General features: G+C 38.1%; 1 protein-coding gene across 1 annotated transcript in view; it reads right to left on the minus strand.

Moving 5' to 3' along the window:
- CNGB3 (cyclic nucleotide gated channel subunit beta 3) overlaps window positions 1–19281 on the minus strand; it is a gene marked incomplete at both ends in the record, with an annotated part of 294107 nt that extends 274826 nt beyond the window's left edge. Inside the window, 10 exons of the mRNA XM_081953223.1 lie at window positions 967–1064; window positions 1998–2157; window positions 3280–3421; window positions 7188–7310; window positions 8763–8827; window positions 10090–10176; window positions 11744–11794; window positions 16054–16262; window positions 16662–16826; window positions 19203–19281. Coding sequence (XP_081809349.1) covers window positions 967–1064; window positions 1998–2157; window positions 3280–3421; window positions 7188–7310; window positions 8763–8827; window positions 10090–10176; window positions 11744–11794; window positions 16054–16262; window positions 16662–16826; window positions 19203–19281 — 1179 coding nt within the window. The remainder of the gene's footprint in view (window positions 1–966; window positions 1065–1997; window positions 2158–3279; window positions 3422–7187; window positions 7311–8762; window positions 8828–10089; window positions 10177–11743; window positions 11795–16053; window positions 16263–16661; window positions 16827–19202) is intronic.
- Window positions 19282–19496: the final 215 nt, after the last annotated feature.

Genomic DNA, 19496 nt, shown 5'->3' on the forward strand with positions numbered 1-19496 from the left:
CTGCTTTTGTGTTCTGTTCCTGTGAGTTTTGTCTTGGTGGCTTGCTGCCACGGAACCTCTTGTCTGTTTGTGCAATAAACCTTGTTCCCTTGTACTGTTCCAGAGTGTGTGTTCTGTGTGGGCAACGGAGGAAGGGGGTGTCAGAACAGGTAATTATTTTATGAGATCCACATCCAAACAAGGTAAAGGTAAGACATTGACAATAATTTTTCTCTTGCGGTTGTTTTTTGTGAGAATCAAGCTAAATGATGGAGAACAGCTAGGACACATAGAAGCATTGTTGTCCAGTAATTCCAGGTCTTTGCTGCTATTAGATCAAGCTCAGTCACTACTTCCATGTATCTTATTTTTTTCTTATCTTAATCTAAGCCAATATAAAGAAGCAGATGTCCATTTATCTAACTGTTGGAAGCAAAGATTGGAATAGGAAGAGTTCAAGGAATAAAAGTTTGCTATGTGGTATGAGTTAGTTCCTTTACTGTAATGGCCTCCAAGCCTTTGGGCACCAGGGGCCAGTTTCATGGAGAGAGGTTTTTTTAAGACTGGAGAGCGCATGGTTTTGTGTGCTGCCTGCATCCGATGGATGGGGCTTCACTTGTTTGTGCAGCCCAGTTTCTGACATGCCATGGACCAGTGCCGGTCCATGGACTAGGGGTTGGGGACCCCTGCTTTACTGAGCCTTCTGGATGGATCAGCATCTTACATGACCCTAGTACCATCAGGGTGATGACTCCAATAGCTGCAATATCTCACTCTGATGATCAAATGTATTTGTAGAACCTCTATGGATTGTTCTTATTAAGCCACTTGTAAGAACTTGATGATCCTCACCAAGCCTATAGTAACTGCTGTAATTTGATTATATCTGTTGTCCTACAAATTGAACATGCTTGTTATAATTGTTTGCTATACAATTATTATTTTTTTGTCAATGATAATTGTTGTACTACATAAAGTTCTACTGACTTTGAACAAATCGACTTTCCGGACAATAGCAAAATTGACATCAGTTGCAATGTCTAGCTGCATTTTTCCAGGCATCTGCTCCAGTAATTCTGATTCATCTGCAAGACAAAATGATAAAAGGTGGTTTATGCTATTGGTGTGTACTGAAAAATGTCTCCTCCCCAGTGATTTGAATGTAGGTTTCAGAAATCCATCACGGCAGGTTGTGTCCAAAATGTCTGTCTGCCTATGCAGAGTTTATTTGGCCTTTTTATACAGTTTCATCAAGCAGAACAGAGCACAGACGGCAACAGTATTATTTTTGGTTTACTCCCTCTTCTTTCCCTTGTGAATCCAGAAGGCCATCCCAGCCAAGGTTGAAGCTCACATAACTCCCTGATACGGCCTTTCTTTGCTTGGTGAGGTTAAAAGATAAACGGCTACTGAGACCACGGCAGTTTGCTGTGCATGTCTTTACCAGTGACGTGTGGTGAGGTTTATGGCTGGTGAGGCTGGTGACGTCATCAGCGCGGGGACTGCCTCAGCCTCCTGCACACGTGGTCCCATTCCCCTCCTTCCTGACTCCTGAGTCAACATGAAGGGGACCACCGAGCGCGCTCCACGGGACCACGGCTCACGCTCCACGGTCCCCCTTCATGTTGACTCAGGAAGGCAGGGAATGGGACCACATGTGCAGGAGGGAGGCTGAGGCTAGAGGAGCCTCCTGCACACATGATCCCATTCCCGGACCACATGTGCAGAAGGCTCCTCAGCGCCTTTTCCCTTTTCCCTTTTTTTTATTTTTATGATGAGAGCGGTGAGGCTCTGCCTCCCCTGCCTCCCCTGACCGCACGTCCCTGGTCTTTACGTAACCTTACCTCTCATTCCTACATTGAATAATGGTGACTCATCATATCATCTGAACTGGGTTGTTTAAGTGATATTATTCAGTGAATGTTAGTGTCAACTTTCTAATCCTTTTCAACCAAACGAAATGAAACTGGTATTCCCAAAACAGCAGACTCGGGAAAATGAAACATTTTAAATTTTACCTAGCATTCCTTGTGAATCCCACGTATACTCGTACCATGTTCGAATACGATTCTGAACAAGCCATGGAATTGTATAAGTATTCATGTAAGCAACTGTGTCATCCATACAGGCACGATAATAGTTTTGCCCTGCTGTGGCTGCTCCAATAATATCACGCATCTGCAAATATCAGCCATTATCATTACATCTTATATTATAATAGGATATTGCTAACTTAAAATTTTGGTTGCAATACAAATTGCTGTCTATGTGGTTTGTACTGGCTTTTCCAAGTTTTCATATTATTTTATCTTAGAATATATTTTAACAGTTTATTAATTCACTAATTGAAAAGAAGGTCATTTAATAAATGGAACAGAGAGATCTGTGATATGGTAGATTATTTTCTATTTTAATTTAGGATTTTCTACTTTGGCAGTATTTATTTCCACCACATTTCCCTTTTCTTTTTGGATTTTAACTTGAAATCTGCATGTGAAGCATATGCACTGCAAGTAAGAGCTCTTTTTCATAACCAAACTAAAATGTTGTTCACCACCCTTTGAACTAGCAGAAAACTATACTGGCCTAAAATTCTTTATCTCTTATGATAATAATGAATAACCCGCATTCTTTAAAATCCTTATCCTGCCACAGGCATGCTATCATCCATTTGTGCTGTTCTTATTTATTGTCCACAAGACATCGTTCAAGAAAGGCAAGGATCTTAGGAAGAAACTTAAAGCATTTCAACTGCTTTTAGAAGAGACAAGAAGCAGTACCACACAACTTTTGTAAAGATATTGAAGATGGAAAGAAATCTGGGAAAACAAAGATCTTGGGACTGATGAGGATGTTCAAATCTCAATTTGGTATGCTAAGGGATGCCAATAAGTATTTCAAAGAAGATCAATGAGAATGGAAGGAAAGTTGCATAGTAGAGAAAACAAAGTCCTAGAACACTTGGAGGATAGTCTATATCAGGCGTGTCAAACTCATGTTGACACCAGTGGCAACATGTGATGTATTGGGAATTTTCCCCCCTTCACTAAACTGAGCATGGCATGGCCAGTGCATGACACATCTGGCCTGTGGGCTGGGAGTTTGACAGCCCTGGTATACATATACAAGAAATCCTAACACTAGAACAGAATAACAGTGTTGGAAGGGATCTTGGAGGTCCAACTACTAGAAGATGTTCAGTCTGCACTGTGATCATTACCAAATCGGTAGGCTACAGGAATTGATGGAATATCTATAGAAATATGGCAAACACAGTAACACAGTAATATTTTTGTTTACCTGGCCAATCAAACCGGAGAATACAAAGACACCTGAGAAAAAATTCGCAAGTTGAAAGCTTATTTCAAACAAAGTGACTGGTTCTGGTAGTCCACCAATAGTAATCAAAGTGCGAACAGCCCAGTAGTAACATCTTAGATACCTGTAGATATAAAACAATTACTGATATCATTATTTTTCTACAGATGGTTGTACTGAATATTAATGTTCAGAGTAAGGAATAATGCTTTTTTCTAAAGCAGTTAATCATGGGAATAATAATAATAATTAGGTAATGAAGCACAGAGATTTTCACTACTATTTTTATCTAGATAAAGAGTAATTAAGAAATTGTGCACCCTGTAAGAGTAGCTGTCTAGTTGTACAAATCAGGCACTAAGCATACAACCAATAGTGCAGATATGTTCAAGTCCAGTGATGGCGAACCTTTTCAGCACCGAGTGTCTTGGACATGACCCTGAAGAGGAGCTGCCCAGTTGACATGCATGCCAGAAAATGAACTTCTGGTTTCTGGCGCGCACATGCACATCGGCCAGCCAGTCTTCTGGTTAATGATGTGCATGCATGCACAACAATCAGCTCATGCTCACACTGGAAAATGGAAGACCAGTTTCCAGAACTGCCGCACGCACAAAGGCCAGCTGATCATTGCACGTGCATGCATGCCAGAAACCCGGAAAAGGGTGACGCTGCATGTGCCAGGCAACATGGCTTTGTTTGCCACTTCGGGCACACATGCCATAGGTTCACCATCATGGTTCTAGTCAGTTACATGGATCTAGGATTTTTTGTAGATCTGAATTTAAATTGACCAAGGCAAGAAAGGTCTAAGATTATGACTGGATTTATTAATCAAACTATCATCTCCAGGGCATCAATGGTGACATCAATGGTGAGGTGCGAGCAAGGATGAATGTAACCTGGATTCATTGTTGAGAATCACCTGTGTGTTACATGACAGACAAATGCCAACCCATTTAAGATTTAAAGACAATCATCCGCCCTGTTGCACTGTATGGCACTGAATGCTGGGCAGCAACAACAGGAACCAAAAGCTATCTCCATGCCATGGAAATGTGAATGCTCCATTGGATATCGGGCATCCCCCTTCTTGACCACATCACAAATGATACCATTTGAGAACATTTTGTTGTGGCACCAATTATAGAGAAGATGAGAGAAGGCCCACTCCACTGGTATGGACATCGCCAGAGAGCAGCATCTTTCACCATGGCCAAGACTGCCTACTAACTAGAAGTCAATGGCTGGCAACCTGGCATCCAAAACAGAGATGGCAAGACACCATCGACAAAGATATGCAAGCCACTGGCCTGCACCCTGGAGATGCAGCTGACCATGCAAAGTGGAACTCAATGGTCCTAAAGCGGACCCTGCACCTGCAGGAATATGCTAGGAAGAAGATTTATTAATCAACAAACTAAGCCATGCTTTTAAATTTGCTTCTAAGCTGGGCTTCCAGATTTGTTTCCAAATCAACCTGCGTTCCTCTGGATAAGCTCTTAGGAAATTGCCCAAGTAACACTGTGACTGAGCTCACACACATACAAAGCCAAAGTTTGCTTTAATCATAGCTTGTTAAATCAATACTGCAACATGCTACACCATAAACTTTAAATTTACAAATCATACTGAGTTCACCTAATCAAAGAAACGATGCTATTGGGTTTGTGTGCTGTGTGAATGTTGCCAATGTGATTGCCATCTCTAAATACCTGCAGAATAGCCAAGTAAACAATGGAGCAGTGTGTGTGTCACAGAAAATGTATATCACACACCACTTACAGTGTTAGTTGACTGAATTTAATGTTTCTGTTCCTGGAAAAGCAGATGGGAAGAACGAGACAAAACAATAAACGATAGAAAAAACACCTCGTTCATGTAGCACAAAATACAGTGGTCCTGTCTGTGTCATAAACTAGCCAATAGCGCAGGTGCTTCATCAGAGGAGACACAACTCCTGCTTCCCGCAAGATAATTTCCTGATAGAAGGGAGAGTCCATGTTGTCCCTGCTAGATGTGATGGGAGGAACAAAGGCTATGAGGCAGGTGGTCCTGCAAGTACCTGAACCCTGTGCTGTGTGGCGCTTTATATGTTGTGAGTATATTATGACCAGCACCTTGAATTGCACCCAGACGCTCACTGGTAACCAATATAGCTCAAGGGTCAGAGGTACCATGTGAGTGTATAGCAAAGTGCCCAAACTTCCAACCCTGCTGCATTCTGGACCAGTTGTAGCTTCAAGAGCAACCAAATGTAGAGTGTATTATAGTAATCAAGTCAGCTAGCAACTAATACATGAGTTATTGTGAGTAGGGCCTCCCAATACAGAAACAGATTTTAATTTAATTTAATGCCACTCATCTCACAAATGTGACTATATGAGCTTAGATTGTGTACTTTACACATTGCACAATGTGTAAAATGCACAATATCAAAATAAAAACACATCACAGATGAGCATCACAAAAACAACTGCCGACAAAGCCAAGAGACAGGCTACATCTCACACTTAGGACTCCAGGCCTGGTTAGAAAGCCTAAGTTTGGGGTCCTTGTAACAAGCCAACAGAATCAGGACTAGTCTAATCTCAGGTGGCATGGTGTTCCATAAGGTAGGCATCATGGCAGAAATGGTTTCTTCCAAGCCCTAGCAGCTGACACTCCTTAGTCAATAGCACCTGCCAATTTAGGTTGTGGAAGTCATATCTATTACCTGATAAATTAGAAGCAGATGTGAATGCAGAAAGACCGCCAAATTATATACCTGCTGTGTTTGAGGAGTTACTACCCAATTCAGAGATAAAAATTGCAAATCTCTGGTTCCGGGGGACTTCAGAATTATACTATTTCTCTGGATCCAGTAGTTTTAGATTTCCCCAGGTTGCAATCTAGCAAATCTAATTGTGCTTTATTTCTCACTTCCCGGTTCTCTCTTCTATTCCTGTGAAATAAGCTTCCTGAAACTAAGGAAGTGTTTATCTGAGCTGTTTGCTCCCTTCCTCAGATTGTTTTGGCCTTGAGTCATGCTGCTCACTGTGTCGCTGTGAAAATGGATCTTGCTTATCGCTGTCAAGGTCATCTTTTCTATTCTCTACAAAATGGCACCCTGTGTGCTTATATTACTTGAGTGTTCCCACAAGCATGAGTTCTAAGCTCTCCAATTCTTCAGTTGGGGGCTCTGCATTTTGTGTACTTTTATTGACTTTTCAGAATAGTTTTACTGCAGATGTCTGACATTCGTAGACAGTAGAACACAGGGCTTGAGATTTAAGCTGTCTTTGGACATTTCCATAGTAACTATTCACTTTCTTAGAAATATATACTTCAGAGCATGTTATCTTCACTTCATCACACCACCCATTTGTTTTAGTTTTCCTTCTGTGAATTTATGTATGATACGGCATCTCTTCCCTAGTCACTTCAAGCACTCAATTATAATAAATATTTGTTATCTTTCACAGACATTATCTTTTTTAAAGAAGATTTTTGCATATGACCTTCACTGTAAGTAAAGAAATAGTGGAATTAGATCTTATGAAGCCTCATAAAAGGAAAGATATTGTCTCTTATGATCTGAACGATGCATTATTTATTACATTTAGACTTCTTTGATCTTTTCCAAGTGGTAATTTCTTATCGCTTTACACAATGAGTCAGTTTAATTTATGAAGCCATGTGATGGCTAAATGATTGAGGAAAAAGGTGAAATAATTAAAGAAATAATTAACATTCGCTGATAAAATGAACTGGATGCTAACATTCACTTCCATATAATAAGCACATTTTACTGCTATTAAAACTGGAGCAAAAGGTTACCAGTGGAAACTTTTATGAATGTTTAGCATTTAGTTAAGATTACAGGGGAAATGTAACATAAAACCACTTGCATGTTTCCTTCGCCATCATACACCCATTTGGTGCTACCAAGTCCTTGATAGGTTGAAGCCCAGTAATATAAACATGCATTAATATGCAAGACAAACAACAGGTATCCAATAGTTCGAATGACCCTGTGGAAGAAAGAAAGACCCAAAGTTTATGTAAGTTCTGAGAGGCATTTTTTTCTGGGTTTGCTTTTTCTTAGGAAATTTTGATTTTGGTCAATAGTAACACTGATACCCACCCAATATTAACAGGATAAAAAAAAGCTACTAATCTATTTTACTCTTTTGAAATTCAATTCCTATTTAACTGGTCTGGGGACACTAGTGAATTATGTTTCCTGGAGGATAACACAGCTGGTTAATTAAATTTACATTGGCTATTTGGAAATAAACATTTGTTTTCATGAAATAATATTTGGTGGAAGGTGGTGATGTTAAAATCAGAAATCCCCAGACTAGAGAGATTTGAAATTAAAACATACTCTAGCTTCCTCCCAAGGACATTGTTTATTGAGAGGCAGTCTGGTCTGAAGGTTCAGGCTAGAAAGCGGGAAACTGAGAGTTCAAGTCCTGCCTTAGCCATGAAAGCTGAATGTCCTTGGACCAGTCATTCTCTCTCAGCCCAACACAACTCACAGGCTTGTTGTTGTGGGGGAAATGATGTTGTGAATGCCCCAACACTGGAAGTCTTTAAGAAGATGTTGGATAGCTATTTGTCTGAAACGGTATAGGGTTTCCTGCCTAGGCAGGGGGTTGGACTAGAAGACCTCCAAGGTCCCTTCCAACTCTACTATTGTATTATTATTGTATTATTGTATTATTATTGTTGTTTGCTGCTTTTTGCTATTTGTAAAAATAATAAATAAATTAGATAAATTGTAAAGCCCCATTAGGTTGACAAATTCAAGCAGAAACATTGGTTTCAAAAAGGCATATTTAATGTGCTAGCCAGAGAAAAAACATAATCTTGAAGACTGAAAGAGTACCTACCCAGGCAGATTTACAGTAAGTCAATTAAGACAGGGACTCCTTGAAACACTTTCTTCCCATACCCCTAAATCTAGGCTGTGTTGCTGCTTTTCAGTTAAAACTACTCTGATTGTTTTTACAATATCTGGAGTAGTCTATCACAGCAATCAAAATTCTAACCAAAAATCTTTTGCCACAGATATGTGGGAAGAAAAATGCAATAATTATCTCTGAATGAACAATAAATCCTTTTGTTGTGTGAAGTAAAGTTTCCATCTAGCAAAATCTTATGCTAAGACTAACCAAGCCCAGGTATGAAACCTGACAGATTTTGCTAAGTATTGTAGATTCCATGATATCACACCAGGACTTAATTCTGCTAACATAAATATTGTTCATGTAAATGTCAAAATCTAGATTTCCCACAAGACTCTAGACTTTATAACATGTTTCATGTGATTGCATGAATTGTTCCATTACAGATTGCAGATAAAGCTGAAGAAAACTATAGAAAACTGCATCTTCCCCCTCATCATCATCATTCCAAAATATTAAAATATTTCTGAATACTATACTATGTGATATTATAACATTGGTGGTGACACATACCTGTAGATGTATGCTTTATCCATTACTGCCTCTAACTTGTCATTGAATTCAAAGAATGTGAGATGCTAAATATAAAACAAGAAAAAGTAAAACGAGCTCTATAATGCATTTTTCTCATAAATTGCCTACCTGTTCCCTTTTTTTATAGGGGAGGTGATTATTATTTTTTCTGATAGCGAATCGGTGTTTTTGACACTGTTGTTTTATTCAGTTAACCAAACTTACCTGACTAAGTTTTGCTGATTATATTTATTCATTACTTGATTTTTATATAATTAGCTTTTTGAAAGAGAGACAATTGTCTGGATAACTTCTTTTTAAACTTTGCAAATTAAAGGGCATCTTTAATCCATTAATTTGAAATTAAATTAGATAAACAGATCATGAGTCAGGACACCTCTCACCCCAAAAAGTACAAAGAGTCTAAAAATCATGAATAAGTACTTAATTTGCAGCATTTACATAATGAAATCATTTACATATATGCATTTACCCTTGACCTCTTCTGTGGATGCCCATGCCTATCTTTCCTGTTGCTTTTTAAAGATTTCTTTATCCATTTATTTTTAAAGGAAACTGATATACGTATTACATATATACAATATCAGTCACAGCTATTATACTTTACATGAATAGTTTTGGGATCCACAGGCATTTTAAGAAAGTAAAAACAGTAAGTGGTTATACCCACATACATCTTCATTCCCTCCTCAAAACACAAACAGGCAAACATTGAAAATCAAAGATAAAAAGATTTGTAGAAAGCATTTTGAGACAGAAATTTCTCAGCAGCAATTTTGTGAATATCCCTAAAGGGAATAAAATGTGGTCCGCATTCCAAATGTACCCATTAGTCTAAAATAGTGTTTCTCAACCTTTTCAAATTTAAGACGTGTTGACTTCAACTCCCAGAATTCCCTAATCTGTCCACACATCTTAAAACTGACAGGGTTGAAAAACTCTAATTTAAAAATAATGTCTTTGTATAAGTGTAAATCTAACTGAACACAGTGAGACCTATTTTTAGATAAACTTGTACAATTACATTTATACTGTAAATTTACATTGTTAATTTACATTAATATTAATTCATAAAATAAATGTCTCCTAGTGTCCAACATTAGTGTATAACATTTTAAAATTCATTCAGAACTGAAAGAAATGAATGAGCTTTTTTCCTCAAAGAAAAATATTTGAAATATATAGTAGGAAAGCGTGTGGCATGTTTTTATTTTGAATTGGTCTCATCCCCAGTGTGATCAATGAACCACAAGGAATATGAATTTTATCCCAGGATTAAGAGTAATAATAGATAATCTCTTCTTACCTTCATTATCCTGTTTACTCTAAATATTGGACTGGTTCCAAATATAACGTATAAAACATCAAATGGAATTACTGAAAATAAATCAAGCTGATGAAGCAAACAATTCAGTTAGTCTTGCTTAAATTAATATTAATCTAATACTTGTATTAAAAGTTACTCAAAGTTAAATTGGCTTATTGAGTTCTGAATATTTGTCAGAATTGTCAGTGTCTAATTGAGAAGCAAAGTAGGAAGAATAAATTATTCTCATTATTCCTTGTTTCTACTGAAAATATTTACAATTTTACACAGCTAGGGGCTTTTAGTTTTGACCTCTAATCTAGATGGTTGCTAAGAAAACAAACACATCAATAATGATGTTGTGTTGTGTTCTTCTTTGCAAGATGTTGACAGAAACACGGGATAATCTATGTTTATAATGTTTTAATTTATTGATTTATTTTATTTATTTGTAAAGTTCAGGTACTTCCCATCTCATCTTCACTGAGTGAAGTTAGTTTTTCAGCCTATGATTAAAATTTTGCAAAGTATTCTGGGTGGTTTTAATCTATTCCATTTCTAGAGATCAGTGACAGAGTAAGGGACTTCTGCATTATGTTTGACTGCCATGCTTCCCACTGATATTTCTTAAACTGGTTTTAGAAATTTCACTCGGTATTGCAAACTGGCATTGGGCCCAGGCTGGTACCAAGTCTGGACTATGGCCACTGTTTGGCCATAACCTTACTTTCACCCACGCAGGAAATACAAGCCTCACTAACTGGCTTCTCTATAGACCAGTGATGGCTAACCTTTTTCTAAAGACGTGTTAAAATTGTGTGTGCGTGTGCTATTGCATTCGTGAGTGTGCCTCATCTACCTGCGCATGTGTCTGCGACCTCCCCACGCATGCATGCACAACCCCGCCGCATGGGGTGGGGTAGTTTTCACCCTGCCCAAGCTCTGCAGGGTTTCCTGAAGCCAGGGGAGGACAAAAAAAATGGCCCAACGGCCCAACCAGAAGTTCGGGAATAAACTTCCAGTTGGCCTGTTGGGCCTGTTTTTTTGCCCTCTCTAGGCTCCAGAGGCTTTCCTGAAGCATGGGGAGGGCAAAAGCAGCCTCTCCCGACCCTTTGGAAGGCTGAAAATCAGCTGGCCGGTGCACATATGCGCACCGGAACTGAGGGCTGCCCTGCTGGCAAATATGGCTCCGCATGCCACCTGTGGCACACATGCCATAGGTTCACCATCACAGCTATAGACTGTTTCCCCAGTGACTGCCTTTTCATTTAGGGACTGTGTCTCCTCACCACCCCTATATCTTTCCTTCATTTTCATTTGGAAATTAAGTAGTTAGCCAGAATGCCAAAGTAAAAATCAGTTGATCCTCAAAATATTTTGATTTTGTTCCCAGCTAATAATTGTTTCATTAATTGTAAATTGTTGGTTTATATATTTTATTTATTGATATATTTTTATTTTAGTCTTTTTATTCATATATAGGCCACTGATTCCTGACTTTGTAAAAATTTAGATACTTAAAACTTGAAAAACTGTTGTTATTGATTGCTATGTTGAAAATAGACCAAATATAATAACAATGGTATAGTTTCCCAAAATGAATTAAAGTAACTGTTACTCTGTCAAGTTTACCCAATTTACTCATCTTACTTACCCGAAATTTTAATGAACTTCGGTAAGACTTCTTTATTTCTACTTTATCTGTCTAAAAGTAGAAACAGAAAGAGCAGACAGTCAAAGTTAAATAACCTCAATAACATATGAGAATTAGTATGTGGAATGGGATCATATCATAATCACTTGCAAAATATATTATATTTATATTATTTAAACACTCCAAAGTTATTTATCTAAAGAATATAGTGCGCCCTATGAATAGAAATTTACTAGAGATACTTTCAAATGTATATGGTGGTGCAGTGGTTAAAAATACATTATTGCAGGCTAATTGATTGCTCACTCCAGGAGTTTGATTCTGAACGGTTCAAGTTTGACTCAGCCTTCCATCCTTCCGAGGTTGGTAAAATGAGGTCCCAGAGTTTTGGGGCAATATGCTGACTCTGTAAACTGCTTAGCAAGGGCTGTAAAGCACTACAAAATGATATATAAGTCTAAGTGCTATTGCTGTATTGCAGCCCAACAATCAGCTACATCTTAGCTTGGTTGAAAACAAAGGGTCTTAAATTACAAGTAGCCCTTGACTTAAAACAGTTCATTTAGTGACCATTCAAAGTTACAACGACACTGAAAAAAGTGACTTTTTCCCACTTATGACCGTTGCAGTATCCCCATGATCACGTGATCAAAATTCAGACTCTTGGCAATTTATGATGCTTGCAATGTCCCAGGTCATGTGATGACCATTTGTCGCTTTCTGACAAGCAAAGTCAACGGGGAAGCCAAATTTACTTCATAACCATGTTACTAACTTAACAACTGCAGTGATTCACTCAACAACTGTGGCAGGAAAGATTGTAATATGGGACAAAACTCACTCAACAAATTGTCTCACTCAGCAACAGAAATTTTGGGCTCAGTTATGTTTGTAAATCGAGGACTACCTGTATTCACAGGGAGTTCATTTGGTTGCTTTATGCAGCCCCAATTTTTCTCTCAGCACTGACCATATCTAGAACTTCTGAACCTGATTATAGATTTGAAGGAAACTTTGGAATTAACTAGCTGCCAGCTTGTCAGAAATCCTGAGAAAATATTGAGACTAACGCTTTATATTTACGGCATAGATTCCTTCAAATAACAACATTTAGGAATCAGCACATTATTTACACCTAGAAATATGGTGTGATTTCAACTACTATTAAGGCTTTCCCTTGATGCATTACTTGTTCTTAGACTTTGGCCAATATTGCTTTGGAAACATCAAAATCTCCTTCCACAGGTACTTAAGTAGGAAATAACTATTTCAATATTTCCTATACTGTTGCTAAGTGCCTTTTAATGTTTTAAGCCTGTCTTTCTCAGCCTTGGAGATACAGAGCATTAAACTGGAAAATATATGTAGTCCATATATTCTGTAAGAATGCTATTAAAGATATTTAGAGAACGAATATACTCAACAAGAGAGAGAAAAAAGATCATATTGCTGAAATACTGTCAGAAGAGGCTTTTTTCAAAATAAAATTTGGAAAACAAGCTAAAAGAAGAATAGAAGGGGAGGTAAGTAAAATTTTTAGGGAGAATAAAATTCATGGTTTTGGATAAGAAATCTTCAGCCTCATTTTAAATCCACACTTTTTTTATTTGGGGTTTTATTATGGGGTTTTTAAAGAAAAATGTAATGATTATTGTAATCAATCTTTGCTGGAATCTATTGGTGGCAATTACAGCAGGGATGAGCCATTAGACGTAACACTGCTGTACAAATGATTTCCTTTAGAAGCCGGATGGATGTGCTCTCATTAACATTAGAACTGTCAGCATTGCATCTATTAAGAATGATTAGTTATTTATTTTTAAGTTGTTCTCCGATGGGAAATGATGCTATCTCCTTATCAGAGACGTTTAACAGAACTCTAAAAATAAAACTAGTCTTCTTTCACTTGGCAACAGCCTGCTTATAACTGAAGCCTTCCATGGGCATTTTAAAAGAATTGATTGCATGATTGGAACTGTCTTCTTGATTGAAAATGAGCAGAATTGTTTTTGAGTTGATGGGGTTTAAAGGAAGTTGATGAGGTTTAAAGGACTCAGTGGCCGAATTGAAGGTTTTACATTGTAGTTCTGGTTCCTACCTATAGGAAAATGTGACTCTAGCCAGTGGCTAGGAGGAAGAGCTTCTAGCAAAGACGAATCGGGAAAGAAGATAAGCAGGTGGTAACAGCCAAGTTAAGATACTACTAAGAAAGGGAAGTAGTGCTCAGTGGCTAAGATGCTGAGCTTGTCAATCAGAAAGGTCAGCAGTTTGGCGGTTCGAATCCCTAGTGCCGTGTAATGGAATGAGCTCCCGTTACTTGTCCCAGCTTCTGCCAACCTAGCAGTTCCACAGCATGTAAAAATGCAAGTAGAAAAAATAAGAACCACTTTTTTGGTGGGAAGGTAACAGCGTTCCTTGTGCCTTTGGCGTTTAGTCATGCCAGCCACATGACCAGGGAGACGTCTTTGACGGCTCTTCGCCTTTGAAACGGAGATGAGCACCACCCCCTAGATTCAGGAATGATTAGCACATATGTGCGAGGGGAACCTTTACCTTTATGAAAGGCTGACTAAGTGATTTATATTAGCATTTGTCAACCTCAGCAACATATGGAGGTTTTGATTTCAAATTCCAGAATTCCCCCAGCCAGTTTTAAGAGTCTGTACTTGTTAAAGTTCCTGGGGTTGAGAAACATTAATTTACATAATAGCAATTATGACAATATAATAATTACAATATTATTGTAAAAAAAATTAAGCTGCTGTTCAGCAGAAAGTTTCAGGTTAGTTTATTAACAGATTGTGCTTCCTGTTCGTGATGGAACATGCACTTGGAGAAACAGTGGAACAGAGTATGGGCAGCCCAGAGTTTTCCCAGTGAGGAGGCACGACATCAGAGAGAAGACCAAATTAAGAAATTATGCAGTCCCAAGCAAGATGAGTAAATGGGGAGAGAGGGAGATTCAGGGTAGCCACATCTTAGAATCTCTCAGAACATATCTATTAGGATAGAGGGTTATAGATTTGGTATCTATCAGGTTAGAAGGTTTAGCAAGATTCTGTTCATTAGGTGTAAGCAAATAAAGGATTGGATCTGATTCAATCTACTGTGTCATCTTTAGCCTTGGACCTAACACTATTGAACTAAAATGGTTACCACAACTAATAATGTAGTGTTAATATTGTTATTCTGATTTTTTTTTTTACAAATGGAATATCGTTCTTGAGTTTGCATTGGGTATACTCAGTAACAACACTGGCAGCCTGCATTATGCTTGAAGGTAGTTTTTGGGCTACAGGCAGAAATCTTATTTTTCTGCATTGTGACTTTGAGGAATTTTTTTTGACCATTTAAATCCTGTTGAACACATATAACCCCCCCTTTCATATTAGAAACGTAGATCCTCAGGGTCACTAACAAGTGAGGACTTGCCTATCTACAAGAAATACCAGCACTCTTGGACTTTGGAATTCAAACAGATAAGCACCTGCCGTATAACAGACACTACAAACATAGTACTGGTAAATAAGAAAGACAAAATGTCTGCATAGTGGATGTAGTGGTACCCGAAGACAGCAGAACAGAAGGGAATGAACTGGGGAAGATCACAAAATAGAAAGACCTACAAATTGAAATGCAACAACAGTGGCAAAACAATGCAAAGATAGTGCCAGGGATGGGCTTCAAAAATTTTAGCAAGAGGTTCTCTGCCTGGTTGCTGGGTGGGCATGGGCATGGTGGCGTTGCCTGTTCAGCCTCCTGCACCATGGTGTTTGTGTGGGTTCGTGCTTTTGGCCTCCCCAGGCCCTGGAGGCTTTCCTCCAGCTTCTGGGAGGGCAAAAACGGTCTCCCCAGCCTCCAGAGGCCCTCTGGAGGCCAGAAATGAGCCCATTTCTGGCCTTCCAGAACTTCTGGTAGGCCCATTTTTTTTTTTTTTTGCGTCTGCATGGGCTCTGTACCTACCTGCATCCAAAATGGGTCGCTTGGGGACTCCTGGCAGGGGTGGGTTGGGTGGGGCCAGCCAGGAATGGATTTGGGGGTTCTCCGAAATGCACAGAATCTTAGCTAGAGATTCTCCTGAACTCCTGTGAACCCCCAGCATCCCATCCTTGGATAGTACCAATAGTAATAGGTGACATCCAATGGTCTTCTGGGTTCTGTTTGTAGCACAACAGTTCTAACCCCCCAAATAACATTGAACTTCATCACTTAGTGGGCTTTTCAATCTAATATTTTCTGATAAGAAATCTCAACCCAGCCCACTAGGCTTCAAAGTTCTCACGTTTTCTTCCTCTTTTTTTTTTACTTACTATTATATCTCCCCCTCGCACAAATTGTACTCGAGGTTGAAATAACAGGAGGTCACAGATGTAGCAGATGTCACTTAAGATGTCTACAGCAATCCAGTATATTATGTTGCTGGATGTTTGCACTGGGAATACTAATCGCAGTGGGATGAACCAGCAGTTCCAGTTATAAGCAACAGTAACTATGAATAACCACATTAAATAGTTACGATCTGGAAAAGAAAAATAATATGCTCGCTTAAATTACTGTCATTAGGATTTGGGAATGCATTTCCCCAGAAAAAATAAACAAAGCGCTTAAGGAAAGTTTCATAACTTGCTATGTTTAATTGCAGTCGGACAAGTGATGCATAGATTATTTATTAGTTAACCTGTATACTAAAGTTATTTTTAGAAGGTTCAACTTCAGTCACTATCTTCAAACAATTAATAGATTCCATATTTCGGGGCAGAGTTAATAGTCAGCTGAAGTTAACAAAGGGAAAACACACTAACTTATCTATAGTGCAATAACACTTGATGTCTGCAAAGATCTTTGTAATGTCCAAAGATAATCATTGAGAATTTCACTATCTCCAGCACTTCCTTGCTCTGGAAAATTGGACTCATACCTGTGAATGCATCTATGGTGTCTGGCAGTTTAAATTTTTTCATATATTCTTTCATGGATCGTTTCTTGACTATAGAACTTGGCTTCTCCTCAGGTTTACTTTCTTCTTTCTTTTCCTCTTTCTTTTCTTCTTTGGCAGCAGGGGGTGGTGGCTTCTTTTGGGGTGCTAGATAAGTTTTAGAGTCAAAAAGTTAACACCACTTTCTCAAATCCATCAGATTCACTGAAATTACAGAATTTTATCCTAGATCCTTTATCCTTTTGGTACTCTTTTTACAACTTCCAAAAAACATTTATTATTGCTTTAGAAAAGGGAACTGGGCAGGATTAATCCCCTTATGAACAGAAATATATTAGAGAAATTGTAGAAGTCTGGACCGACTGAAGAGGCGACAGACTGCTGAGGTGAATTGAACAGCTTTTATTTTAACAGAACAATGCTCAAAGGTAACTATATACAATTTAGCACCCTGCTCTGCTTGACAGCTTTTTATACGGGAGCTGTCAAGCAGAGCAGCCAATGGTAACAGTGTAAAAAGCCCGCTTCCAGCCCTGCGCGTCTTAGCCAATAGGCGCAAGCCTTTGGTTGCCAGGCTGTCAGTCGTATGTCGAGGACTTACGGCCAGTCATAAGTCGAGGACTTATGACCGATCGCAAGTCGAGGACATTACAGAAATAAAGGTTAGAAAAGGCATCCAAGGTGGAATTTGACTTTTGGAATACAGTGGTCCTTATTTAGTGACCGCAATTGGAGCTGTCAACCCAGTTGTTAAATGAAGTGGATGCTAAGTGAAACTACAACTGTGCTTATGGTCTTACTTCAGTTTTTCTTTGCTTTGCAGACCTGCAATGTTCATAAATGCGAGGATTGGTCTCAAAGTTACTTTTTCATCCCTGTCATAATTGAAGGGTCGCTGTTCAAGGCAGTCATTAAATAAAAACTACCTGCAACTGTGTCAGGTAGCTTCATGATAAAGGAAGCAGAAGCTTTAGTGCTGAACTCCAAAAGAGTTTTCTAAGTACTGATGTCTAATCAGCTTCTGAGATAAGAGTTAAATTATAATGTGTCCTTACCTTTTTTTAAGTGTTTATAAAACTTTCTACTGAACATGTGGTCTCCGTGCCATGTATAAAGACTAATTCTTGAATGTAACACAAACAAAATATTTTAACAAAGAGAATGAACTGTGCAAATAATGCTTCAGGAATAAAAACCCTAAAACATTTAGACAGCATTTTAAAGCTGAGGCTTCTACTTTTTACAAAATTACAAAAATAGATACACTATAATCTCAATTTTCCACTATATATTTTGTGGCTTTTAAATTCAGTTAATTAAACTTTCATTGAACTATAGAATCCACTACAGGTATACTTCTTGTTATTTTTTTTAAAAGAGAAAAAAAAAACATTTATTCTGCCAATTGTGAAATATGATGAATATTGATGTCAGATAAGAATCACATCTTACTGTGGCTTAATGAATCTATTCATCATAAAAATGCATTGGAATTGTAAGTAACTAAATAATTAGGATAGTAAATGGGGAGATTTTTTTGGTGCCCCCAAAGTGATATAATTTTATTTTATTGAAAATAGTCTCTGGATGTCATAACAGGTTGACTGGGCAAAAATATCTCTGGTTTCAGTTATGATTTAAAAAAAAAACACATTTTTTAGAGTTTATATGGTTTTCCAGCTTGAACATTGTAACTCTGGGAATCAAAAATGAAAAATTAACAAAGACAGACAAATTAAAAGACAAACAGTAATGAATAAACAACTTTCATAACCTTCACCTGGTGCAAACCATACTCATGCAAATAAAGCTAGTTCTTGACTTAGGATCCCAACTGAGTCTTAAAATTTCCATTGTAACGCAATGATGTTGTTAAGTGAGTTGTGCCTCATTTTATGAGCTTTTTATGCTACAATTGTTAAGTGAATCATTACATTTGTTAGGGAATCATGTAGTTGGTAAGTGAATTTGGCTTCCCCATTGACTTTGCTGGTTGTAAACTGGTTGGGAAGGTCACAAATGGTGAACACATGACTCCAGGACACATGCCAGTCAATAAGGGTCCAAATTTTGATTATGTAATCATGGCGATGGATTGTCTTCTCCCAAAAATATCCTTCTACCCTATGTACTTCCATGTTGTGGGTATTCTTGGAAATAAATTCAGGGTTTCAGGTTGGGATCACGGGCATACTGAAACTTTTGAAGAACATAGTTTCACAGAGTTAAACATTTGTGACCCAGAAAAGTACAGGCAGCTCACTATATTCCCACCATATTTCTGTACTGATATTTCTTTGAGGCTGAATAATTAAGACTCTTGTCAAGCATTGGACAAACTATAAAAATAACTTGGTAGGTAAAGAGTAACTTCCTGAGTTAGTATTGTAGATATCTGACCAGGATAGTACTAATACGCTAAAATTAACCCAGCTGGAGAACCTGACTCACAGTCCCAATTCATTACCTTCAAGCCACTCCTAACACAATGTAAATAAAATAGGTACAGCTTCTACAACTTACATGCGGTTGGACTGACTTCTGGTGAAGAGATTACTGGATTAGTCACCTTTTCCTTATAAGTAGCTGTTCTTTCTCGCATTTTTTGGACCATATCTTGCAGCTGTATTTGTGCATATTCATTGATAATGATTTCCGGTGGTTTATTTTCTGGGCTGTTTATGGGGATGCAAGTGGTAGAGCAATGATTAAGATCTTTGAAAAAATATGACTATATCCATACATTTAGATAAAACTAAAAGTATCTAGCAATAACACAGATGGTCCCTTATCTTGAGAGTGTAATAATTTGATTAT

The sequence above is a fragment of the Natrix helvetica genome (genome assembly GCF_964273705.1).
Source record: "Natrix helvetica genome assembly, chromosome: 4".
NCBI lineage: Eukaryota > Metazoa > Chordata > Lepidosauria > Squamata > Natricidae > Natrix > Natrix helvetica.